The sequence below is a fragment of the Hipposideros armiger genome, unplaced genomic scaffold, assembly GCF_001890085.2.
Source record: "Hipposideros armiger isolate ML-2016 unplaced genomic scaffold, ASM189008v1 scaffold_488, whole genome shotgun sequence".
Taxonomy (NCBI): Eukaryota; Metazoa; Chordata; class Mammalia; order Chiroptera; family Hipposideridae; genus Hipposideros; species Hipposideros armiger.
This window is the reverse complement of record NW_017731838.1, coordinates 710,044-737,294: the sequence shown is the minus strand read 5'-3', so window position 1 is coordinate 737,294 and position 27,251 is coordinate 710,044. Positions and strand designations below refer to the sequence as shown.

The following is a 27,251-nucleotide window of genomic DNA, read 5'->3' as shown; positions in this document are numbered from 1 at the left end:
ATAGAGAAAAGATATCTGATACAAATCATAGTATTCAGTTGTCAGTCACAATGTACTATACTAATTGGAGAATTTTACTTTAAAAGTTATATATCCATACAAAAACTTGCACATGAATGTTTATAGCAGTTTTGCTCATAATTTGCCAAAGCTCTAAAGCAACCAAGATGCCCGTCAGTAAATGAATGGGTAAACAAACGTGGTACTTCATATAATGGAATATTATTCAACAATAAAAAGAAATGAGCTGTCCGTGGTGTATCCTTATAATGGAGTATTATTCAACAATAAAAAGAAATGAGCTGTCCGTGGTGTATCCTTATAATGGAGTATAATTCAACAATAAAAAGAAATGAGCTTTCCAGCCACCAAAAGACAGGAAGAAACCTTAAAAGCATACCGCTAAATGAAAAAGGCCTATCTGAAAAGGCTACGTCCCATTGGTTCCAACTATTATTCTGAAAAAGGAAAAACTAGACACAGTAAAAAGTCAGTGGTTGCCAGGTGTTTAGCAGGAGGGAGAGGAGATGAGGTAGAGCATGGGGAATTTGTGTGGCGAATGACACTGTTCTGATACAGTAGTCGTAGACACATGTCATTACACGTATGTCAACAGAAAACATGAGCCCTATGTAAATCATGGCGTTTAGCTACATTTAATAATAATGTATCAGTATAATTCATCAACTGTAGCAAATATACCACACTAACAGAGGATGTCAATAATAGGGGAAGCTGTGTGCAAGGGAATATATGGGAGTCACTATACTTTCCACTCACTTTTTCAGTCACCTAGAACTGCTGTAAAAAAAATAAATTTTTTTAAAGGTATAGTGTTTAATATCAAGGAACAAATTTCTAAAAATGCAGTTGGGGAGGGTGGGGAATAAGAGTTAGAACACTGTCACTGGCATATTCCACCAATCTTTCTGGTTCGCATGTCAACTTCTTCAAACTGAAGCTAATTCTTCCTTTCAGTTCTGCAAGCCTGGCCAGTGACTTTAGGAAAAGAAGGAAGAGCGAGCCTGCCGTGGGGCAGCCGAGGGGCTTGGGGGACCCCACTGCAAGCAGGATGAGCCCAGGTCGAGCAGACCTCCCAGGATCAAGCGCCACCCTGACAAAGTCTTTCATTAGTTCTTCTCCTTCTTCCCCATCCAGAGCAAAAGGTAAGCAACAATAAATTAAAGCGTAAACAATTTACTAGTATAAGTTTTAACCTAGAGTAAGCACCCTGTGAGAGCTGGTCCAGTGAAAACTATCCAGAGATAGTTAGCATTTAAACATAGTTTTGGAACAATAGCTTTCTTCCTACCCAGGCTAAATGAGGTGGGTGAACCCTTTGAGTGGCTGAAAGGACTCTCTCATCTGTGAGTGCTTTTTTCCTCCAAATATATCATTTGCTGGGGATGTTTTTGGAATAAATTCAAAATATCAAAGAATTTATTGTCAGGCTATTAAAAGATTACATTTATAAACATTTGCATATTGTCAAAATTGTCGAATGTTACTAGCAAAATTAATCACATTTATACAATAGGAATTATAAGTAGCAACAGAGAACATTGCTGCCTAAAACATAATTTTTAAAAAGATTATTTAATTCTAGATAAACTTTGTCTAACCCATGAAAGTCATTTCTTTAATCACTGGCTCTATATTTTGGTCAATATTAATATATACAGTAGAATATCCATGTTCTGTCTGTAACATAGTGTTCAATTCACAACAGTCTACTAGTAAGAACTAACTGGTTTCAAGCCATAATTATAAAATTTAGATATCACCAAGCCTTTTTTTTTTCCATATGGCCTGTCTCTTCTGAAAATTCAGTGAGTTTATTTGACAGGAAGCAAGTCACTCTTTCAAGTGTCTGAAATACCGTTGAGTACATTACTGCCACAACAACAGGAATATTCCTAAAATGGAGACCAAGGGTTGAACCAGTACCCATAGTTCTACCTAGATCTATAGCAAACTTGGAGTTCCACAGTCTCCTCCAATCTCCTGGGGTTGAAACAGAACAGAGAAGGAAATCTGAAGTGTGTGAAGAAAGCGAGCTCTAACAGACATTTCCATGAGATAGCATAGATTCAGCAACGTGTACCAAATGTAGACACTAAAAGTGTTGCCACATGGTGGTAACAACTAAGAAGTAGCTGGTTTGTGTGCAAAAAACCAGGCTGGTTCGATGATTGGCTGTTTGGATAAACGGAAGACACCAGCTCTCTTCCATGTCCTAGTAGAGCTGTGAATACTAACTGGAAGGAAGGTTCAGAGAGAGTACACCTCTTTCATGATCCCCTTCCTCAAATTAACAAGGATACCTTTATCAGATTCTTCTCATTTATGCAAACAAATACCTTAAGGTAACAAATAGGTCATGAAATGCCATTGATTCCTTTTGTGAGGATACCACCCAAAAGTTAAAGGATTCTGATTGATTTAGATATTTGTTTTTATTCCAGGGGAAGGTTAAGTCAACTTCCTTTCCCAAACACTGCATATCTACTTAATGTGCTTATCTACTTTTGAAGAATTTGGGGAAGATTGTAAGGGAGGAGCTGTCAATCGAGATAGGTTCCTCCACTTGGTTTATTTCTAAGAAAAAAAAAGTCCCATTAGAGGTATTTGGCTTCTCGTTTATTAGTTGACTCAGCAAAGCAAAAGAAAATATTTCCAATTAAGCATATTCCAATTAAGGTCAGGGTTAGCTCTCTATTATCAAATTGCAGTGATTTTCTAAAAAGACCTTCCCTGGAAAAAAGCAAGACGCCTTTACCTCAGATGAAAGTTTTCTAGTATATCCAGTTATCCGTATGAGAACCTGCTTAACAAGTGGTGCAAGGTAGAGCAATTAAAGAGGTAAATTAGTTTGTTTAAAAGGCATTAGTTATGTTTTTCTTGGAAAAATATTGGCAATTATAGTTCACAACATCTTGATACTGTCGTTTTGGAAAATACTTTGTCTTACAGCCTTTTCTATCTAATGCCCATGAAAAATTATTTGATACAGTTATGGGAATATTAATTAAATGTAAATTTATAAATTACTCTCTACCTCTCTATTATTATAAACCAAATGACACTCATCCATTGGGTCATCCTGACCTTATTAAGTTGATTAAATCTATATCACTTTTGGCATTAATTGTTAAGCTTTGAAATTTCTACCAGGCCATGCTATGAGCCTATAAGTTACTATTCTGTTTTCAGCATACTATATTTGCGGAAAGATGTATGAGGTATTCAATAGAAATAGGTGTATTAGCTACATTACTTGTTATACATAGTTTTGTTAACTCTGATTATCTGCAAAGCAACATTTATTACAAAGTATTACCTTGCTTTAGAATTAGACTTTTTTTCTCTAAAGTTGAAGCTTCATGTGTAGCAATCTGTCTAGATTAAACCATGCTGCTTTCTCTTTTATCTGATGCTAACTGACATGCTCTCCTCTTTGTGAAACTTTTAACTTCTCCAAATGTCTCTCCTTCCACCACGCTGCTCTGGATTAAAAGGTGGGGATAGCAAAATGTGTCCACCCCTTTGCAGTTACTCAGGGCTCAACAGTAACCCCTCCAATGAGTTAGATTCCTGTAATACTTACAGACAGCATTTGGACATCCCACGTGACTCACAGAGGGCCATTACTTTCAAAAACGGCTGGCAAATGGCCCGGCAAAATGCAGAGGTCTGGAGCAGCACTGAGGAAACGGTTTCCCCCAAAATCAAATCCCGTAGTTGTGATGATCTCCTCAACGATGACTGTGATGGCTTCCCGGACCCAAAAGGCAAGTCAGAAAGTATGGGCTCCCTGTTATGCGAAGAGGACGCCAAGGAAAACTGCCCCGCGCCGTGGGCTTCCGCCTACATGCCGGAGGGCCGCAGTAATGGCAGATCAAGGCTTCGGCACAGGGCAGCCCACGACGCCCCAGGGTTCCTAAAAATGTACAAGAAAATGCACCGCATTAACCGCAAAGATCTGATGAATCCCGAGGTCATTTGCTCCGTCAAGTCGAGAATAATGCAGTATGAAAAGGAGCAGCAACACCAGGGCCTGCTGCACGGATGGAGCCAGTCCTCCACAGAGGAGGTGCCCAGGGATATGGTGCCCACCCGCATTTCTGAATTTGAAAAGTTGATTCAAAAGTCAAAATCCATGCCCAATTTAGGAGGTGAAATGTTATCTCCTGTGCTCTCAGAACCACAACACAATGGTTTATGCCCCAAAAGGCGATTTTCCATTGAGTCTTTGCTAGAGGAAGAAAATCAGAGTAGACACCCTTCTCAGGCACAACAAAGCTACAAGTCTAGAACCCTGGTGCCCATTCATATTGAAGTCACCAGTGATGAGCGGCCCAGAACGCATATGGAGTTCTCTGATAGCGACCAGGATGGAGTGGTGTCTGACCACAGCGATTACATCCACGTGGAGGGATCGTCCTTTTGCAGTGAGAGTGACTTTGATCACTTTTCGTTCACGTCCTCTGAAAGTTTTTATGGATCCAGCCACCATCACCACCATCACCACCACCATCACCGGCACCTCATCAGCTCCTGCAAAGGCAGATGCCCTGCCTCTTACACTCGATTTACCACAATGTTAAAACATGAAAGAGCTAAACATGAAAATACTGAAGAGCCCCGAAGACAAGAAATGGACCCTGGCCTTTCTAAACTTGCATTTCTAGTGAGTCCTGTGCCTTTCCGGAGGAAAAAAAATTTGACTCCCAAAAAACAGACTGAAAAGGCAAAATGTAAAACGTCGGTATTTGAGGCTCTGGACTCTGCCCTGAAAGACATCTGTGACCAAATTAAAGCAGAAAAGAGAAGGGGAAGTTTGCCAGACAACAGTATATTGCACCGTCTTATCAGTGAACTGCTGCCAGATATTCCTGAAAGGAATTCATCACTTAAAGCTCTAAAAAGGAGCCCCATGCACCAGCCTTTCCACCCACTGCCTCAAGATGGTGCTATTCATTGTCCATTGTACCCAAACGATTGTGGGAGAATGCCCCACAGTACCTCTTTCCAAGACATGGACACCAATAACAACAACTACCACCAAGACCACGACAGTGCACTGAGTCTCCAAGGTGGATGAACTTTTCTTTCTTTTTCCTTGTGGTTCAGATACCCACCCTCCAGCTCTTTCATTTTCCATTCCTTCATCTCACCATTCCTGAGCTGTGAGACCACTTGGTATCATTGTGTGTTACGAAGCAAATGCTTGTTGTGCAAACATGTCTTTACTGAGTGATTCTCATTTGCCCTTGTGATATTTGGACTTGATGTGTGGCTTAAAGTGATCATCAATTCACAAAAATTTACTCATTTAAAATCGAAAGGGAAAACCTTTTTGTAACTTAATGTTACGGTTGAAACAACCGTTAAGTCACATCAGAATAAGAAGTTGAACATTTTACTTCAAAAAGATTTCAAGGCAGACACCATAATTGAATATCAGTATCCCTAAGAGACTGACAGCTTTGCATTAGCTCTTTTTTTGTTATTGCAAAATGAATCAAGGCCAAAAGTTTAACAATTAATACCCTTTTCCTTGATTTTCATATTAACTTTGTAGTCATTCATTCAATAAATAATTTGTTCACATTCTATATAGAAAATACAATGTCAAAACAACTAAGAAAGCTGAAGTATGTAATATAGTAATTGATGGACAATTTAAAAAGACTAGGAATTGTTTAATAACTTTCTCCATTTAAAGGACACAATTGGGATAAAATTTTTGTGAATGAATCTTTAAGCTGTGTATGTATATATATATAAAAGTCTCATTTCCATCACTCAGTGTATTCATTTCCTCTCTCTTTCCATTAAGTAATTTATTTATTTTCTATTTCTGCTAAAACAATTCTATATTGACATTTGAATTAAGCTATTTGTGTTAAAAGTGGCCCTTGACTTGGTTTTCACAGATGGATTATCACCTTGAAGTGGCAACACAAGGATAAATAGCAATTCAGATGCAGAGGACTTTTTTTTTTTTGAGGTTTACATAACTGAAAAGAACATGGTGTTTTGCTATTTTCATATGATTCTTTTCATTAATTCTTAAGGTGCACCTGTTTACCATGTAAATTTTAAGAAGTTGGAATGAACATTCCAGGCTGAAACTTGGATCACCAACAGAAAGCCTTCTATGCAGCATACATTGAAAAGTGTTTTACGTATATTATCTAATTAACACTGGCATAAACGTAGGTGATAGGAATTATTGTAAGCACTGTTTTACAATTAAGGAAGACCCAGAGAGGGCAATAAATTTGACCAATGTTACACAGAGAGAAGGCAGCAGTAACAGATTCAAACTCCTAATACTTAAGAATTTGTAGTACAGAATATGATCTCTATAGACAAAAAAGAGACATAATTCAAATTTCACATTAATGTAATACATGGCTCATTATCATATATATCATTAGCAGTGATAATTGTTAATTATCATTGCATATATTTACTATTTTATTAGTATTTATCTTTGCTTCATTATATTATGCATGCCACATGCTTCAAAAGACAATCAATTAGAATTTTAAAAATCAACTTCTACAATTTGAAATTTTCACTGATTGAGACATGTCAGAATCTAAATTTTTAATAAATTAGCTGCCTTTTTTAATTTTTCAAAATCCTAATTTAATCATCCCTCAATTTTATGTGTAGGTAGAATATGTATTTTTATTGAAACTTGATTTGAGGGGGTTTTGAAATGCATTGAAAGGGTAGTTTGTATTTTAATCAAATATTTTGTTTCCAATTGTGCTTAATCCAAGTGAAAAATAGTTTCTATGCCATGGGTTAGTAAAAGTAATTTAAAATTTATGATTATGACATCCTTATGATCATAAAAATATATTAATTTAGAATGAAAAATATACTACACATAATCCTCTAGCATTTTTGAAAATAGCTGGTTAGGTTTTACTGAAATATTTATGGCCATGCTGTCTTGCTACTAAGCCTAAAGGCGTTGGGATCCAAACCTCACATTTATCCTTATCTTTCATTTAAGTGATACCCAACCTGCTGTAAGTAGACAATTCTTCCTTATAATCAAAGTAGTTAAAACATTTAAGCGGTGTTTTCTTTTTATGGATCAGCATTTTTCATTCCTTTGCAGATGGATTTATTTTATTTTTAATGCTTGTTGTTATTCAACATAACTAAATTTATTAAAGGGATAAGCAAAATAATATATAAGTTTTGACCCACTTATACTGGTAAAATTTTATAACATAGGCTACTGGAATACTTTTAGCCTCTAGTTATATTTTCACATATAAATGCAAAAGGTATAAGATACCACTAAAGTATCCTTGCAATCATAATTTTATAAAGTAATTAATTATTTATATGTTGTGTTAAGGGGAATAAAAACAATTCAATATTTCATAAGCAATTTGCAACTGATATGATACTATCTGTTTAGCGAATTTCTATCCCTTTGTTTCTTGGAATACATATTTACTTTCTGATAAGCTAGTGAGCACAAGGGAAGGCCAGAGATAAAGGCCTTTTAAGTATTAAGCCTCAAGATGACATCTTAAGACTCAATAAATATTTTAAAATAGAGAGGAGAATGGACATGACCATAGTTCTGTCATCATCATACTTTCTTTCTTTTTCTCTTTCTTTTTCATTACTACATTCTTAAAGTGCTGTTGCACAAAATGTTTCTCTAAATTGTTGCTATTCCCCCATCTTCTATAGGCCTTATAATAGTAGTTATAAATTGGAAGCAAAAAGAATAGAAATGGAAAATATTAAAATGCCTTTAAGATGAAAAATCCTTGCAATTATGAGGTGTCTACACAGGATGCTGCTGTATAATTATATTAGCAATGCAACAATTATATTTATATATAGAATTATAATACTTCTGCTACCTCAGATATTTTTCCTTTTGAAATGCTCTGTTTTCTGTGTCTTGTATCACAACTTTATGATTACCTATGAGCTTTATATCCATGTCTTCCATTGTGGCGTCTCTCCAAATTTTAGGTGAAAAATAGTTGCCACCAGGGAAAATGGCTAAACAAGTCTGCTTTTAATAGGTGGATACTCACTCTGGCCCTGTCCTTTCCAATAGACCGTGAATCCCCTAGAAGTTACTCGTCCACTTTAAGTGACTTGGGGAGAAGTGCACCAAGGGAAAGAAGAGGAACTCCAGAAAAAGAGGTAGTTATCTCAATATCATTTGAGTCTTTTTCAACAACATACTTGATAAAGCACTTGCCAGCCAAAGGTACGTCTCAAACCAGAAAAGAACCCAGATTAAAAACATAAAAATGACAGTTTTCCCTGGAGCCTGAGCAAAGGACTCGAGCCCTTTGCATTCTGACCCTCGCTGCAGATTTCCCCCAGTTGTGGTCCAGGGGTGGCAGTGAGGCCTCTCTGCCTCTTGACCTCACACCCATGAATTAAGACTTTTAGTTATGGTCTAAAGGAGTCTTGAGCCGGGCCACCCTGTGGAGGAAGGAGGGTACAAATTCCTGGCCCAGTGGTATAGGGGGAGAGCCCTAGGTCAACTGTGTTGCAAATCAGTACAAATTCTACATAAATAATTTTTGCTGGCCTGTTTTTGTTGGAGAGGGTCCCTGAAAAACCACTGTCTCTGGAAACCACCTACCTCCTGGCTCTTTGTCCAAGGCCCTGAGCCAGGGCCGGAGCTCTGGCTCCCACTGTCTTGGAGCCATGAAGGTTTGATGGAAACTGGAAGCTGGTCTTGGACTGGCAGCCACTCCAGGAATGTCTGATACAGTCCTGTGCCCGTGGGACCCCTAAAGAAGTCAAGAATGGTCCAGATTGTTTAGTTTACCAGGATCACAGAGAAAAAGAGTGGGGTGAGGAAATTACTGGGAAGTGGGGAAGCCAGAACTGGAGTTGCTAGCTTATAGGTGTCCCAGTCAGATCTGTGGGCCCCACGGTTTAATGGGGGGCACGTGTCACATCACGTCATGACTAAAAGATGAGCAGCTGGTTTACCATGTGCTGAAGAATTCCTGAACCCTGCAGGGAATGCAAGATCATCAAGCCTGTCCTTTTGGCTACTAACTAGCCTCCCAGTGATAATTGGGCTAATATGTCTTTGCTATTATGTTAATATGTTTAGAGAAAGGGATGTTGATTTCCTTCATGATTTTTTCCAACCCTTTTATTATGATTCAGAAGGAGTTGTGTCAATACATAAGACAGAGCAAATGACCCTCCACAATTATCCCAGGAAATGCCTTGGTTGCAGCCAAAATTATATCTAGAACAGAATCCTCTGCAAGCATTTTATCCTCCCATTATGACATTCATCTACCTTTGTTCCTAAGATGAAATATGATATTCAATTGTTATGGTGACTAAATCATCTATTATATTCCTGCTACAGCTTAAATATCTAAATGAAGAACTAATTAATTTATTCATAAATTGCATGTAGAATTTACATTATGTATGTTGAATCCTTCCTTGAGGTTTCATTTCTCTTTAATTCATGTAAGACTGCTTTCTTGTAGGAAATACAAAATTTAAGTTAGTGCTAATCATTTACCTTCCTTTTCAGAAATTTCCTGCAAAGGCTGTTTACGATTTTAAGGCTCAGACATCTAAGTAAGTAAGATAAGTATTCATCATGTAATTTAAGTTGGCTTTAAATACTTTAGTAATACTTTTAAGAGATAAATATCGCTATGGGATGTGTTACAAATAATTCAGCAATCCAGTCTAATTAAATGGTTCCTTCTGAATTAATTTGGATGTGGGTAATTTTATTTTCATTTTGAGTTTAGTTGAGAATCACTGAGTTTTAAATTACACTAAACATGTTAGAACACAATGAATTCAAAGTGACAGGAAAAACAAAAAAGAAATGAAGAATCTTTGTTTCTAAAATTTTCACGTCAAGCATGAAATAGAAATAAAGTGTTGGGGAGTAATTAACACTCTCTGGGAGAATTTGATAACATTTATTTATCCAACTGTATTAAGGATTGTTTGTGGGGTTGAAGACTAGAACTGTGTGCAAAGACTCATATAGTAAAATCTCCATGTCTCTACATTGGGAGCTAGTAGATTCTGAGCAAAGCTCTCTCTTGGGGTCTTCTGATGCTGGTGTTTTCACACTCCTGTGTTGCAATATTTTTTAAAACTTTTTTCTTCAGTAACTTGTTCATCAGATGGATATGTGGTTGAGGAAAGCTAGTACTAAGAAAATGAGTAGGCTTAAATGGGAGGGAGTCTTCCAGCTTAGTGTTGGCCCAGGTGCCCAGACCTTGTTCAAGAAATGTTAGTTTCCATTAGAATTCAAGATATTAAATTCATTGTAAATCAGCATTAAATTACACTGCGTAGTTTAGACTCAATGTAGATAATAACCAAAATATTTATTCATAAAAATGCATATTATATGAATTCATAGTTTCAGAATTTGTCTCTGGCAGAAGACATGTAAAAAATAAAATCACTCAGAATTTGGTAATGCTGCTGAGATAGGGAATAAACCAAATAAGAAAATGCTATTTAGAAATAAAGATGTTGAACATGGCTTAAATCTGATGTTAAAAAAAAAAAAAAACAGGGCCAGCTGAGCGGCGTGTTGGTTAGGAGTTGGCTTGGGGTGCCAGCTCTGAGCAGCAGGGCCCCAGTTCGGATCCCACATGAAGGCCAGTGACACTGCGCCCACTACAGCTAAGATGGTGAACAACAGCTCAACCTGGAGCTGAGCTGCCGTGAGTCACCGGCGACGGCGACAGTGTAGGCTGCAGTGGGGCTGGCCAGCAGAGGGCGTGAGCCACTGTGAGTGGCCGTCCAATGGCTGGGGAGCAACTGTCTCACCCGGGAAGAGCGCAATGATAATACCAACAGGGACCAGTGAAACGATGTCCTCCACAACTAGACTGAAGAACAAAATGACAGCAACTTGTCTGTTCCTTTCCCCCAATTCCCCAATAAAATCTTTAAAAAAAAAACAAAAAACAATCCCACATAAAAATTTGCACCTTTTTTTGATTAGGTAAGTAACATCTGCTTTGTTTCTACTACACTCTGGTTCTAACTACTATTCTTTGGATATGGTGTGACAATTTATACAATGCATGTTGGTTTTATGAAATAATAGTACAGAACACGTAAATTTCATTTTCTCTTTGAGACAATCAATCAAAAGCTTCCTTAAATGTAGGAAACCATGAGGAATGACAGGGCATAAAAAGTAGGCAGGGTGTCTGCCCAGGACTCACAGGGCTTTTGAGAAACCTTAATTAAAAACAAGGTTTGAGAGAAAGATGACGTGCAATGCATAGGGAGGGTGTTTGGGGTGTTGACTGTCACTGGATTTTGTTTGCTAGAATCCTAAGTCCTTCATCCTTCCCCAAGGTCATGTCCTCATCATGAATGCTCAGAGTTAGCAAAGGTTCAGGGAATCACGCTGTTTCACATGCCACCTATGGGAGTGTAAATGGCACAGCCTTTCCGAAGGGTTTTCTACACCACCCCTTTCACAAGTCATCCTAAACCAACTAAATTTAATTGTATATGCCTTCAAAGAAGTAGATTAAATAATCACCCACGGGAGCCATCCCATAATTTTAGTAATAAAAAAATTATTCTCCTCATACCATAAGTTTATTGCAACTTAATCACATCCCTCTTGTTCTGTTCTCGGGGGACGTAAAGAGCAGTTGTTCATCATCCCCAAAGTATTAGTTACTTATTTGACACAAAAATCAAGGTATGGACGACTCATGCAACTATAAAAGGCTCACACATCCGACAGCACTGAAAGTTACTGAAGGATTAGCCACATTTTTAAGTCATTTCAATTAATAGCTAGATGTGAGTGCTTTTCATGCCTGACACCTTATAAACAAGAGATGGATATCTGTTTTAAATAAATATCTGTTTTAAAAGCTATTTTTCTTTACCTAATACAAGAAAGTTAATTTTAAAAAATTAGGTAACTCACCAATTGTCATGCCTATTGTTAAATAGGAAAAAGAGATAAAATGGCATTTCCTAAGGTTGTCAATAGCCAGTATTCAAAGTGTGTGGGGGGTAGGGTGGGAGTAGTGAAGTGAACTTACCAAAATGGGACACAGAAACTCTACCCCTGAGATGAGAAAGATACAATTTTGAAAACTGTTAAGTGATTGACTACTACCCTCTATGTAGATGACTTCAAATTTTAAACATAAGCTTTATAAATAGAAAATGTTTTTCATCTTTAAAAGAAAAATAATTTGTCGTCTCTAATTTACATTTTTTTTTAATTTTATTTTAAAGCTAAGCTTCTTAGTCTCATTTCCAGAAACAAAACATACCTGGCACAAAGAAAACTGTTGAACTGTAAACATTAAATGTTTTGTTTCCTGTTGTCTACATCAGGCACTGGCATCAAAGAATGAAGTGCCGTATTTGGAATGTAAGGTTCTGTGAGTCCTCTTTGTCTTTAGGGTTACACACTTCTAAATGTGTAATAATTCTTTTAATAGGTAACGGTTATTTCAATTTTTTTACTCAATGAGAAACAGTCTACCTCTGATATATACCTCCCTCCATTACATATTCCACACACAAAAATGATCTAACTCAAGATTCTGAACTAAACAATGCAGGAGATTCAGAGCGAGAAGGCAGATGTGTAGGGAAGTGGGGCTCCTGGGAAAAGAATGAAATAAGTGTCCTCCCACAAAAACGTAACTGTGGACGCGCAAAATACCACACAGACACGATCCCTTCATGATGAAGCCATGAAAACCTGATGGAGTAAGGGTGAGAATTTATGCGTGGATTATTCAAAATGAGTAATGGCTTTATCCCTTAAAATTAAATACCCAAATATATCTACTGTCTTCTTAGAAAGAAATTAAATACCCAAATATATCTACTGTCAAAGCATAGTGCCTTGAAAATATTTTTATTCTTTAAAAACAAAAAATAAAGGCAACAAGTAATCTGTGCATGTCTTTGTACTTAAAACATGTTTATCTTTGTGCCCCATTGAAAATTAAGAGTATACGATCTTTTCTGTTTCACAAAATAAATTCCTTATCAAGATATGCTACTCAAATGCCTGTCAATCAGCTTCAAAGATCCACAAATAAAAATTTTTCTGGTGTTGGTACTTTTGTGCTAAGGCTCAATGTTATTTATTTTCTTGTTGACAGCTTTAGCATACGAAAAGGAGACAGCAAGTAACTAACTAGCTCACTAGCTTCAGGACAAAAAAATAATAACAGTGAACTCATCTATCATTCCACCAAGCTTCACAACTTCTCTACTATAAACTAATGTTTAGATAGAAATAGTCTATCCTACCAATTAAATTTCATATTAATCTGCCTGTGATTTATATTAGACATGATGTTTATACTTGTTATTTTTGAAATGATTTCTAAAGTTTTAATGTTATAAGTGAATTCTATGAATTTGAAAGAAAAATTCTTATCCAACTGGGCTCGACAGATTTTTTTTTTTTAAATATTGGAAGTATATTTCCCAGCCAAATCCAGATCTAACGTCTTAAGAATAATTGCTATACATCGAGACAACAAAAACATTGAAACACGTCTCTTCCAGGGAGTTGTCATTTAAGAAAGGAGATACTGTCTACATCCTCAGGAAAATTGATCAGAATTGGTACGAGGGAGAGCACCGTGGGAGAGTGGGCATTTTCCCAATTTCATATGTAGAGGTAACTCCTTTCCTCTTATTTCGTACGTGGTTGCTGTTTCTGAAGTCACCACAGGTCAAAACTAAATAGTTGTTTTCCCTCATAGAAACTCATGCCTCCTGAAAAAGCACAGCCCGCGAGACCACCTCCCCCAGCCCAGCCTGGAGAAATCGGAGAAGCTATAGCCAAATACAATTTCAATGCTGACACAAATGTGGAGCTCTCACTGAGAAAGGTAACCTGGCTGTTTTCTTCATTGGTGCATTTGAAAGGCTGTGCATTTTCAAATCTAAAATAGGTTATCTTCTCCTGAGACATCTTTGCATTTTCTCATAAGGAAAGAACAAAAAACTCCCTGAGGCTGCCCTGAGTCAGTTTCCTACTGCTCCTTGTTCCTTGAGTCCTTCCAGAGAAAGTTCCCTGTGGGACCCAATGCTTCTCAAAGGCTTTCCCTCCCAAATCCTCTCCACGGGGTGCCTCAGCCTGATATCATGGAGTTACACATGTGGGAAAGCATCAAAAGGAAAAGTCCTTGAACACACTTCAAAATATCGTTCTTCTGCTGCCTTATTATTCAATTTTTTTTTTAAAGAGACGTCCCAAATCCTGCTTTTCTCTGTCTTGGAATTAAGGCAAGGTCCTAAAGTAATGAAGATATTTCTTATTGGGGAGCATTTTGAGAAGCCGTTTGTACAGTCCTGTTTCCTTATTGCTACTTGACACATTTGAGAATGATGAAATAAACTATTTTCATTGTTTGTTAAGCAATCACATATGTTTGTTTGAGGTAACTGCATGTCTGCACACAACACAGACCACACAGTAGTAATATGCAAGGGTTCTAGAACCACTCCTGCCCATTGGTGAATGCTTAACCAGGAGCAATGAAGGGAAATACTGGAAGTACCGCTGCTCTTGTTTGGGCAGAGCCTCATCTCTGCCCTTTCAGTCCTAGTTCTGCATCATCAACTGATTCTCTCCTACCCTCCAAGCTACAACACAGCATTACATGAATAGTATCCACTGATGTTTCATACTTCCACCAGTGCAATTTATAGCTCAAGCAATAGCCTAACAATAGCCCGAGCTTGGTGTAGTACAGAGAAAATCAGTGCAATTTTAAGATTTAACGGGATTTCATTTTTCTTCAGAATGTTCTGCTCAGTAGTGGTGGGACAGTCTATGTAAACCATTCAGCATTTTGGCAAAAAGAGAACTTTCACCTTGAGTACTATGTGAAATAGGCCTCCTTACTGTACTCAAGTTTTGACTGTGTGTCATCTCTACTTCCCCGTCAAGTGCAGCTGCCCAAACTTCCGTACTATCTGCTGGATGCAGCTGCAGAGTTTTTACTGTTTAACCATATCTTGCCTATTTATTTTTGGGCCATATGTGGGTTTGAGTTGAAATTTAATCTGGGTTTTGTGGCACTGGCTGCAGGTAGCAGGACTAGTGATTGTAGAAAGTTCTGTTATTGCAAAAGCCAGGGGTTCTATAAAAATATTTAATGATCACTACGGCATGGCCACCCACCAATCAAATGGATACTGGTGTTCCACCATCTTGATGGGCACCAGGTGGCCACAGTGATGGATTACCTAGGGTGCTATGTTTGCCCCATCCCATTAGCTTCAATTTTTGTTACAAGTTAGCACATGTAGGTGAAAGAAGAAAAATGGTGTACCATTCAACTTCATCCCTTCTAGAGGTGGGTTTCTGCAACCCGCTTCAGACACACCATCCCAGAGAGATGAGTTGCACTTTTCTGAAGCTCTTCCTACAAGTCATTCCCAGAATCTGTCAGTGATAGGATGATGCTACTGTCATTGAGACATTGCCTATTAAACTGTTCTGCTTTTCGAAATAACTTACACAAGTCATTTCACACAGTACCAGTGTAAATATGTATAAGCTCATTCATGTTAACTGAGCATTGTTTGGGAAGGTTCTAATGTCATGAACGGATGATTAAATTGCATATATGTTGATAAGCTATAATTTGGGAGTGAGCTCTAAGACTTGACTTGAATTCTCCTGTCGAAAATAGACAAACAAACACAACTGATGATATGAAACTTTCCCAAATGGAAAACTACTGTTTATTAGAAAACATTGACAGTGATATTTGTATGTTACCACATCTCTATTTATAATGCATTTTTCTAACATTCCTTACAGGGAGATAGAGTTATTCTTCTCAAAAGAGTTGATCAAAACTGGTATGAAGGTAAAATTCCAGGAACCAACAGACAAGGCATCTTCCCTGTTTCCTATGTAGAAGTTGTCAAGAGGAACACAACCAAAGGCGCTGAGGATTACCCTGACCCTCCAATACCCCACAGCTATTCAAGTGATAGAATCCACAGCTTAAGTTCAAATAAGGTAAGAGGACATTTAGCATATTAGTATAACATTTGGGAACTTGGAGTAAGATAATCAGTAGGTGATTTTAGGGTGTTAGACTAGAACATCATGTTTATTGCAAACCAAAAGATTTATGTGATAGGATTCTAAGTGTGAGTGCCATGTCAAGTCAATATAATTTGAGTTTTCTTATGGGTGGCAGCATCAAGGTTTAATGCTTGATGTTTTAGAATTTCATTTTCAAGTTAAAATGCTGAAAGAGAAAACATTCGTATCATAAGACCCGATGTGATATATATCTGTATCTATACATAAGTATATCTGGTTTCTGAAGCTCACATTTTTTGAAGCTTGATTTTTCTCTACAGCTTGATTTTATTTATATGTGTGTATTTCATATGGATTATATAGATGTACATATATGCACATATGCATCTATAGATAGATTGATAAATCTCAAAATAGTTTATTTCAATAATACACAGTCATTAGGTTGAAAAAATTCTATAAAAGTCTCGGGGGTTTTAATATAGAAACAGAGAGTAAAATTTTTCAATTAAGGTCTGTAAGTCAGTTTGTTTATTAGTTTGAATGGAAATTTTCATTGGTTATTAGAAGTCCTCAAGTGTATTTTATTAGTTTTAGAATAATTATGTGCCAGTTCTATTCTCTCACTTGAGCTAGCAGGTAAAAATAATTATCTTTCTCAATGTTTAATCTAAAAGGGACTTTGCTTCCTGATCTGGTTAATTAATTAGAAAAGGCTATTCTCCTACTTTCTTTGTTCACAATGTGAATTTTTTCTTAATTTTTCTGTCCAATTATAATATAGTGTGTTCTTTCTATGGATAGTATTTAGAAATGTCTTTCTCCTTTTCATTAACCTCTAAGTGTAAAACTTTAAATTACCAAGGAATCACTTCTAAAATATTGTACTTCCCAACATCTTAAAATTTTATTAAGTTGCATAATTTATTAATTATCTTAATAAATAATTAATATCAAGGCTAGGACATGGGAAAATAAACCATCTAGAGCTACAAAATAACATTAACATATCAGACATTTTTAAAGTGTATAGTCATTTCAGGTTCCAAAGCAAGCTCATTTCAAAATAACACCCCCAGTGACTTAAACTACCCCTTAAAAATGAGACTTAGAAGCATTTTACATAAGTAAGCAATCTAAGAATCTACTATTTTAAGACTAGCAAAGACTAGGCATTGTATTTATTCTACTTCTCTTTGAAGACTGGGTTTCAGGTGTGGGGTAATTACTCTCAATCTTTTTATCACTGGATAATGGAATGGTTTGGCACTATCCAATTTTGTTGGGTTGGTTATAAAGTTTTCCAGAATCTTCTTCAGTATATTTACTACCAGAGCTTAGCATTTAGAGACCAGCATTCTTCCTTCAGTAGTTTCTACTGATAAATGAAAATATAAGAATTGTCATCCATACATTTGAACTTATCCACTATTGAGTCATCTTAAAAGAACTACCAGATAAATTTCAAAGCGACTATGCCTTCAAATAAAATTTTATAAGAAAGAATAAGCATGTATCTACAAAGTCTTATTTAACAGTTAGGAAATTCTTCCACAATGTCCTAATTAATATTGGTAATGTAACATTTTAGATCACAATGTTTTAATCTATGTCATGAATATGATTTAAATGTTTTTTTCAGCTTCCTGTTTTCTTATAATAGCAGATGTTATATTTTATAAATAGAAAAATGTACAAATTTCACTAATAACTAATTAGTATTTTACTCTCAGTGCTGAGGGAAAAAATATGTTGAAAGGCTTATATTCATAATTTGAAAAAAAAAACACCTAATTGTTTTATTCCAACTGGTAATCTATGCTATGATGCTATTGGCTTAAAGAAAGAAATTTCTCAGTGTTATTGAACTCCATCATTTTCAGAAAAAGAACTATAATGTACTTCTAAATGATGACTTCCAAAATATGTAAACGTTACATATTTTATTTTCTAACTAATATTTGCACATAAAGGAAGGAACATCTTAAGTGATTTATGAATCACTTTTTAGCATACTCAAATCACATTTTGTCACATACTGTATTTTAGGAGAGACTCAAATGTAAGTTGATGATATTTCTGATATTTCTGCTTTCAGTGCAGTAGAAACCAATTCTAATGCTTTTGGAAGAAAAGATAATTTTATGATTTTGCTTAAAGGTATATTTTTGTGATATAGATACCCCAAGATACTTAATTTGATTTTCAGTAGAAACAAGTCCATTGTAAACCTAAGCACTTTAAACCTGTTAACGTATATTAGTGACTGTGGTGGTAATGACACTGGAATAGTAATAGTGATGGGAGCAGTAATGGTAACAATGGAATGGAAGGCTCTTTCTTTTTCATCTACATAATATTCCTGTCCACGAGAGAGTGAAAGTGGGAAGTATTAATCTTGGGTTATTATATATGTCACAGACTTTCAAAATTTATTATTGTGTTGCATAATAAGAGCATAAAATTGAATTCTGGCCAATAAAGGAACTTCTCTAAACTATCAAATGAGACTTAGGTCATTTCTATCTAATTAAACATTAAATATATACAGGACTTGCAAGGAGTGTGTGTCCATCCAGTAACAGATCACATGCGTAGTAATCAGTTTATATTGGGTGCCAAAGAGCCTTTATTCCTGAATCTTCTGTTAAGATGCTCACAAGAGTTTTGTGACACTTTGTCTCATTTATCCTACTCAATGATGACATGACATGATACTTCTTTTTTTTTTAGCTGAGTCATCCTGCCTCAGCAGCAGCTCAGCTCAGACCAGGACTCTAACCGTTTTTGCTCAGAGTCAGAGCTCGTGCTCTTGAGTGAGCTCTTAACCAACTGAGCCACTCGGCCGGCCCCATATTTCCTTTTTTTAAAAAACAACAACAACTGAATAAATTCTGTTAGCACCCCATTCGTAGTACAGGATACAGAAGTCAAAAGATAAATGGGGGATGCACTGTGCACTGATACGTACTAACGCCCTAGGACCAAGAGTGCTGAGTGCATGAGTGAAGTCTGGTCCTAAACAACCAACTAGAGAGTACGTCTCCAAAATCTTTCTTGACCATTTCTTCTTTCCAAACCAAAATCATCTACCTAGAAAGAACTAAAGGAAAATGGTATCCACCAGCCTCTCCCAGGCCTTCAAATGTACAGCACGTACCAGTCCTTGTAGTCCAGCAACAATAGATAGATGTGTTAGAATGCTGCTAGGCAGCATTTCTAGAACAACTTTTAGTGAATTTACATAAAAATTGTTTTGCTCTATATATCCAGAATATAGCGATTATTTTAAGATATACAGAAGTATATTTTTACATCAGGAGGTTAAGCTTCATAAATTATACCTCCACAGCTTTACATAAAATGTCAGGCGTTGGAGAGAGAATGGGAGTTCTAGCTGAAGGGTTCTCCCATTAGCATCAAATGCTCTCTTTCTTTGTAATTATTTATTTTGGATTCTTTTTTAAACTTTGAAGTAGTTGTTAATGTAAGTTTGGTTTCATTCTAATTGTGGGTTCTGTTCTTGAAATATATTTTTCAGAACTTATTCATTTAGAAATGTGTTAATGTATAATGATGTCAAAATATTTATGCCATATGTTACAATCATCTTGCAAACATAAGTGAAAAAATTATGAAAGTTCAAATGATTTGGCACTGCTACAGGAAGAAAGAGCACTAAACACATTCAAGAAGTAAAAAAAGATTTAATTATTGGTTTTCATTCTACATGAACATTATTTCAGTCATTTCTACTACTAAAGTCGATATCTGGAAACCTTAAGTTTAAAAGAGGTAGTCTGTTAAACTAAATCTCTTACATTTTTCTGTCTGTCCTTATAATTTCCATAACAACTCTATTTTGTCATATGAAATATAAGATCTCTTCCAAATACTAGGAGAGTTTCATTTTCAGATAATTTTCTAATTAATATACTAATGATTTTATGTATTTAAACTCAGCAAAATATCTTCAGATCTAGACCGTAGCATAAAATATTTTTTACATTCATTACCACACCTTTCCTGTATTTCTCTGTCTCTGTGTATTGATGCATTATTATCATTTTTTTTTTTTTACTTCATAATTCTTGCTCATTTCTAAGCCAACTTGCAGTCAACCAGCCCCTCCTCCCATGCACAAAGCTTCATGTGACCCAGATAATGGAGCTCTCCCGGGAATCACCCAGGGGTGGCTGTCCCTGACAGCCCAGTGTCCGCTGGCAAAACCTTTGACCCCAACACCACTTCCTTCTCTGGACAACTTCTTGGATGAATTAGAGAAGCTTGGTGCTTTAATCTTACCAGCTGACCAAGCCAAACCAAATAGCCTAGAGGAGATCACCCTGGAAATTAAAGAGGAACCCTCAGTTCTCCTCCCACTGCCTGCAGCATCTGTACCTGCCAAGTCACCTTCCTCTCAACCACCTTTTCCTCAATTGGAGGTGACCCCAACTGCAGTCCAGCCTTATGAGGCTACGCCACTCCAGGATCCCAGAAAGACAACTCAAAGCAAGTGTGCTGATTTGACAAACATGAGAAAAGGCTTTGCAGGCCCCGAAAAAGCACTTGAAGTCCTAGGTGATAAGTTTGTGGCATCCACACACACTAATGTGAGTCCCTTGCCCCAAACCCTCCCTGTCATTGGAGAGGAAGATGAGGAGATCTGTGAGGGTGTTATGTCAGGTATCCGAAGAGGGCCAGAATCTCAAGAACCAGATTCCTTGTGGTGTGGCCACAATGGCACAGAGGTGACACCATGCCTGCACATTGAAGAGGAGGAAGAGGAGAGGAAACCTGGCTGCTTAAAATATGCAGTAGCCACCCCCACAGATCCTAGAACCCCTAAGGAAGACGGCAGCGCAGCTAAAACCAGTAATGAGGTATTTTAATTCTGCCTGAAGAACTAAACAGTCTTACTATGATTAGCTATTACAGTTAATCATACTAATCAACATCAATTTTGACATTGCTTGAGAAGGTTTCCTTATAAGAAACACAAGCATTCATGGTTTCCTTATAAGAAACACAAGCATTCATGTCGGGCGGTGGAGTGGGTGTATGGAAACACACCAAATTTTAATAAGATGATGTAAATGTATAATGCAATTTCATTATTTATTTACAACTATAAATTCATATTTAAAGTTTTTATAATTTATAGGTCTTCCTACTTTTCAATATTGATAATGATAGATAATAGCTGAGCTCTTACTGAGTGTCAGACACAATTCTAAGAACTCTACCTCTTTACTTTTCAGAAGGTGGGTTATTATTATCTCCACTGTAGAGATAAGGAAATTGATACACAGATATATGAGTCCAATTCCAGGATGAGAGAACTATATACCATATCTTTGGTATAATGATAGTTTAAAAGGAAAGGAGGGAGGGAGGGAGGAACGGAGGGAGGGAGGAAGGAAGGAAGGAAGGAAGGAAGGAAGGAAGGAAGGGGAAAGAAAAATAGTACTCCGGTTCCTTATCAACTTTTTCTGAAGATGTAATTTTATTCAAATTGGTGACTACTTAAGAACTGGGTCCTGTCTTTTCTTAAAGACAGAGAAACTTGGGCAATGATTTTAATCAATAAAGAGGGGAAATACTCTGAATCTTTAGCTTGTCAAGTTCTCTCTTAAAAAAAAGAAAAACTTGATATGTCAAATATGTAATCTATGAATTAAAAAAATATATGATTACTGGCAAATACTGAGATTATGAAACAAAAGGAATGATTCATGTTATGCCACTGTGCAAGTCACTTCCCCCCATGGATCCTCTATTTAAAAATTTCTAAAAATGAAAATCATTTCCTAAACCCCATGATTTTCTATTAAGATCTTGCCAATAATAAGTGTAGAGGCACTTGGCTTATATGGGGTCTTCCTGGGCTTAAATCATGGTCAGTGCCCATAAGGCCCCCAGACAGTCACAAAACCCTAAGGCTTGACTGTTCCTCAAACAGGAGAGAAAATGTCACCTGACCAAGGAACCTGGCCATACCTGCATTTGTATAAACATTCTACTTAATTAGAGAGATCATTCACTGCAGTAAGTAAAGCGTAATTCTAAGTCAATAACGTAAATAACTAATTGTCTCATCAATTTAATCAATTTTAAGATATGATTAGATGTGGAGCTTGGTTCCCAGGAACTGCTACCCGCCTGTAGACTATGGGGGTGCTTATCCCCAGCCACCCACATAACCACTGGAAATCTTGAATGAAATTCAAAAGAAAACGTTAGTGCTTTTAAAACAAGAGTTTGTCATAAGTATCACTTACTAGGGTACTAGTTAACTTTAAAATCGTTTAAATTGGGGGGATATTTAAAGACCATGTGACCTCATTCTGGACACAAGCATAATCTCATCTCATCTTTCCTCAATATTGAAGCCACCATCATTTTCTTCGGGAGATCGAACGTCTACACCTTTTCCCAGCCGCCTGCTTTCTTCCCCTACCCTTCATCCTCCCCTGGCCTCTGTCTCTGACCTGGTCTCGACACTTCCTCAGCCTACCCAGTCCTACTCACCTCCTCTCCTCCCTAAATACTCTTATCAAAAGGAGATAAGTTCACCACAATTAAAGGTAACTGCATCTTGAGTGTGGTTTATTGCATGTTGGAAATGAACGTAATGAGATGTATATATTTAGGCTTGCGCCATCTTACAAGATCTAAAAAGTCATGTAAAGACAGATTGCTAACTTTTAACATCAACAGCATGGCCTCCATCCAAAAAGCTAAAAGATATATTTGCATTGCAGCTATACCCTTATTGAGGAGAAAAACTAAAATTTATATAAGAATAAAAAGCAACCATTAGGTTTTGTTTGTTTTTTTAAAGTTGAGGGTTAGCAGGAGAACCATCCAATTCAAAGGCGCCTGTCATCCTCTGTCGCTTAGTGGGCTCACTGCCTCCCGTGCTTCTCCCGTCCGTCAAGGTCAGCAGAGCCTGAGGACCAGATGTTCTTTGGCATTGACTGTCTTGAGCCTTGTTCTCCCACAAAACTGAAGTAAATTAAGGAGGATGCAGGAACGAGCTTCTTTTGTAGCAGTTAACAAAGCATCTACCTCCGAGACTGGCAGCCTGGCAACTCTGCTGGTATTTAACTCCCCCTAAGGACATAATTTTAAAAGATTTTTAACCAAACAAATGACTGGCCTTGGAAAGAGATTTAATGGCAATCACAGCATGAAATCAATCCATCATGGAAAAGTTTTGCTTCGATGATCAGAATGATCCAAAATCTTTTCTTTTAGACAAAAGGTGATAGACTTCAAATAATAACCCACCCTCACATTCAATCTTTAGAACTCGAAAAGAGGACCTCTGCAGAGAAGTGAAAAAGCGAAGGCTCTGCTAGAGTCAAGTTTCTGTTCTAGGAAGAACCAACACCTGAGAAATGCCATTTAGGCAATCTTCTAAACCCCTGTCATAAAATCCACCCACCAACATAGTCTGTCTATATGAATTTATCTTACATATGAAAGGAAAAATGTTTGAGAAAGTGGGATACTTTAAGACTAATTGCTCTTTGCCCTTTGAGGTTTTATCTTAGCCAGCAGGAAATAACTAAGAATTTTTTTTTAAATAATAATACTTTACATAATGTCTAAGACGAAGAATTTGCTTTTCCCCCTCTTTCTGTGGTTTTCTTTTTTAGGCCAAAGTATTTCTTCCTTACCCTTCCCTACTTGTGCTCCTGCCTTTAAGCTTCATCCATAAGTGGGAAAGTAACTTTAGAATCAGGGTTCTCTAATTTAGAGAAATGGAGGACTCACCATGCTAGCTAGCATCAAGGACAAAACCAGGATTTAGACAGTTTTATTCTCCCGCAAGAAACAAACTCATTTCATACATACTTTAGATTGCAGTTGTTTGCAGAATGATACAAAAGAATCGAGTTATTCACAATGATGATGTTTTAAAAGAATACTTTAATAACTGCATCAAATAGCTAACTCCAGAAACATGAAGCTGTTTTTCTCTATGTTATCTTCATCTTTCAGAGCAATTTTATCAACCCTTATCAACCATTATTTTACTGAAATCTTCCATAAAAATAAAACTCACCACCACTTTATAAATGACAGACTGAAATGTACATATAAATTATGAGTTTGATATATAAATCAGAATCCAGTATTTTCTCTAGTATTTTGAGCATTTTCTTTAAACAATGTTTTTTTTTCATAATAAAAATTATTACCATCCTCAAGTCTTCTATAAGCTGAGCTTCCAATTCCATCTAAGAGAATATTTTGTCAAAAAGACTTGCAGCATGTGAACTCAAGTTCCAATGGAAGCTCTTTACAAAGAGATAGAAAGACTCTTCAGTTTCTTCTAAGAAACGCAGTTATTATGTGGTCGCATAAGAAGGTCTCCTCACCCTAAAGCCACCCCATCAGAAGGTGACCCCCTTGGGCACAGTTTCCGATATAAAATTAAGCCCTGATTCTTCCTAACATGTTCGAATTACTTTTCCAGCTGTTTATCCACATCATTCCAACAGCTAAATGTTTGGTTTTTTTCTATGAGCCCTGATGTTTACAGACAATCTCCCCAGTATTATGCAAGATTGGGGCAGCTGTAGGGCCAGAAAACTCAAAATAATGATAGCTTAAACAGTGTAGAAGTATATTTCTCTTATGCATAACTGTAAGGCATCCAGGGCTGGAATGTGGCTCCAGAGTCATCAGAGAACCCAGGAGATTCCTTTTTATTTTGGCACATCACCATCCTCAATGAGAAGCTTCTGCTGCATGTTCCAAAGTGGCTGCACCAGCTCCAGCAGTCCCTTCCTCATTCCAGCCAGCAGGAAGGAGAAAAGAGGAAGGGAGCTTCTCCCTTCTCCCTTGCAGGCCACTTCGCAGAAATCGCATATAAGCTATCTATCAGGATTTATCACATGAGCACATGTGATAAAGTGAAATTTCCCTCTATCTTACCTTGCATCTATTCAAATAAGCACCAAGGAAACAGGTCAGATCTGAGGGTGTCTTGAACCCAGTTGTTGAGTGTTCTATTAAAGACATACATAAGTTTTCTTGTATATGTTCTTAGCCATTTACATTGCATCCAAACACCTTCTCTGTGCCAACTTCCTTCTATACATTTGTCTCTGCTCTGCCTGTGACTTTCGGATTAAAGCAGAAGCGATGCCTATGGTGTGAAAAGTGTGGGCATCCAGAAGAGCTGTCTGCAGACTGTTAAACCCTCCCCGCTCTGCTGTCACTCAGGAGTTTGGCATGCTGAGTGTGCATGAAAAAGCAACACAGGGAAGCTCCTCCCGAAGACTGTAGAATGAGGACGAGAACTAACTAACTTCTTATGGCTTTTCTAGGCTGACCTAAAAAGCGAGATATTTGTCTTGGGTAAGCCTCCACGTAGCCCAGTGATGTCTAGGAGATCCTGCAGCTCACCTGTCAGAGGGCTCAACGGTTCCCACAGGGTAGGGATGGACCGCCCTGCCTTGAGCCAGGTACCCTGGCCTCACACATCCCCCTCAGTGGGCTGGCTCCTCCTTACCTGTCCTTGCTGTGCTTTGCCAGTAAAGTAGGGCAGAGGTACCCTTGCGATGAAGTGACCAACTGATGATGAGCTATGAAATCAGACCCACACAAAACTCCTACCCTAAATGTCTGCATCATGTGCTTTCCTTTTATGCGTGTGAATAAGCTGCCCCTAGTCCAGAAAACATGATCACATTCTCCACTAGACAAATAAGGGTGTAGAATGTGTTGTCTTCTACATCATCTCATACTCCTGTGCCAATGTTCTCTGAAAATTGCTGCTTTCCAGTCGCTGCTTTTAGTGCCAAGAATAAAGCTGCTGCCAATCATGTGTTAAACTCTCACACTTCCAGTAATGTCTGCTTCTGTGTTGTTCTGTTTATGTGGGTGTTTTTTTGTTTGTTTTAAATCCATAAGCTTTATTACAGACTATCTCGTGACTCTGGTGATGTGTGCTACATTCACTCCATGACCCTTTTTAAGCCAGTGCTGCTGCTCTGGACTCTAGGTTCTCCCAGTCTCCTGACAGCCTTGATTGAGCTTAAGGACCCAGTACTTTTCCCTTTACCTCCTTAGTTCTACCACATCGTCAGGACTTTAAAATGAATTGGATTCTAACTGGTACTATCAGTCCTGAGGAACGCAGCCAAGGAGTTTGGGAATTCTCATCTCTGCATAAGTCAGCCCTGTCACCATTTCTCTTTTGATGGATCTGGTTTAACCTTACAGGATCTATTACACGACTGGTGCTGCAAGTTTTTTTGTTTTGTTTTAAGATTTTATTGGAGAATTGGGGGAGGGGAACAGTGTTGGGGAATTGGGGAAGGGGACCAGCCAAGTTGTTGTTCTTCAGTCTTCGTTGTGGAAGGCACCAGTCGCCATCTGGCTGCCCGTCGGCAGCTCATGGCCTCTAAGCTCAAGGTGCTGTGTCCAATCTTAGTTGAGGGTGGGTGCAGCCACCATCCCATGTGGGAGTCGAACCAGCAGCCTTGTTGTTAAGAGCGCACGCTCTAGCCACTGAGCCATCCAGGCGGCAGCGCAGCTCAAGGTGCCGAGTTCAGTCTTAGCTGTGGGTGGGCGTAGCCCACCATCGAACAGTCAATCTTGTTGTTACACCAGCTGAGCCATCCTGCCACCTGATGGCAGCTCAGCGACAGCTCAGCTCAGGTTGCAGCATCACTGGCCCATGTGGGAATCGAACCGGTGGCCCTGTTGCTCAGAGCCCATGCTCTTACACTAACTCTTAACCAACTGAGCCACTGGGCCAGCCCTGCAAGTTTTGAAGGGCTTGATTGCAGAAAAAATTTCCTTTTCTGCTTTTTAAAAATATAGATACTTCTCTGTGTTTAATCAGACCTCATTATAATTGCATAATAAGACTTCATTTTGTTTCTGAGGCAGAGATCTGAGTTGCCATAGAAAAAGAGGAATGTTGATTTGAAGAGATTCTTAGACTCCACAGGGGACCTTCCAGAGCCAAAACAAAAAAGAAAGCTTTTTCCACAATTAATATTGCCCATCCACAAATGTCTCATGGGTCAATGAGATGGTATGCTTTGGGTCACTTTAAGTTTTCTTCTTTGCCAGATTTTTTTACTTTATGTACTTGTATATGTGTTTATGTGGAATATAAATATTCTAT

The 27,251-nt window shown here is 37.6% G+C and overlaps 1 protein-coding gene across 29 annotated transcripts in view; it reads left to right on the top strand.

Annotated features, from left to right (window-relative positions):
• The window catches only part of SORBS2 (sorbin and SH3 domain containing 2), a 195,684-nt gene that overhangs the window by 155,973 nt on the left and 12,460 nt on the right, over positions 1 to 27,251 (top strand). For 17 of the 29 annotated variants that reach the window (XM_019667190.1, XM_019667184.1, XM_019667193.1 and 14 more), the window contains 9 exons: positions 979 to 1,166; positions 3,519 to 5,096; positions 8,114 to 8,202; positions 9,578 to 9,624; positions 13,591 to 13,705; positions 13,791 to 13,919; positions 15,863 to 16,066; positions 22,489 to 22,683; positions 25,441 to 25,578. In XM_019667190.1, the coding sequence (XP_019522735.1) occupies positions 979 to 1,166; positions 3,519 to 5,096; positions 8,114 to 8,202; positions 9,578 to 9,624; positions 13,591 to 13,705; positions 13,791 to 13,919; positions 15,863 to 16,066; positions 22,489 to 22,683; positions 25,441 to 25,578 (2,683 nt within the window). The remainder of the gene's footprint in view (positions 1 to 978; positions 1,167 to 3,518; positions 5,097 to 8,113; positions 8,203 to 9,577; positions 9,625 to 13,590; positions 13,706 to 13,790; positions 13,920 to 15,862; positions 16,067 to 22,488; positions 22,684 to 25,440; positions 25,579 to 27,251) is intronic. The other 12 variants (XM_019667197.1, XM_019667198.1, XM_019667196.1 and 9 more) reach the window with 4 other exon arrangements.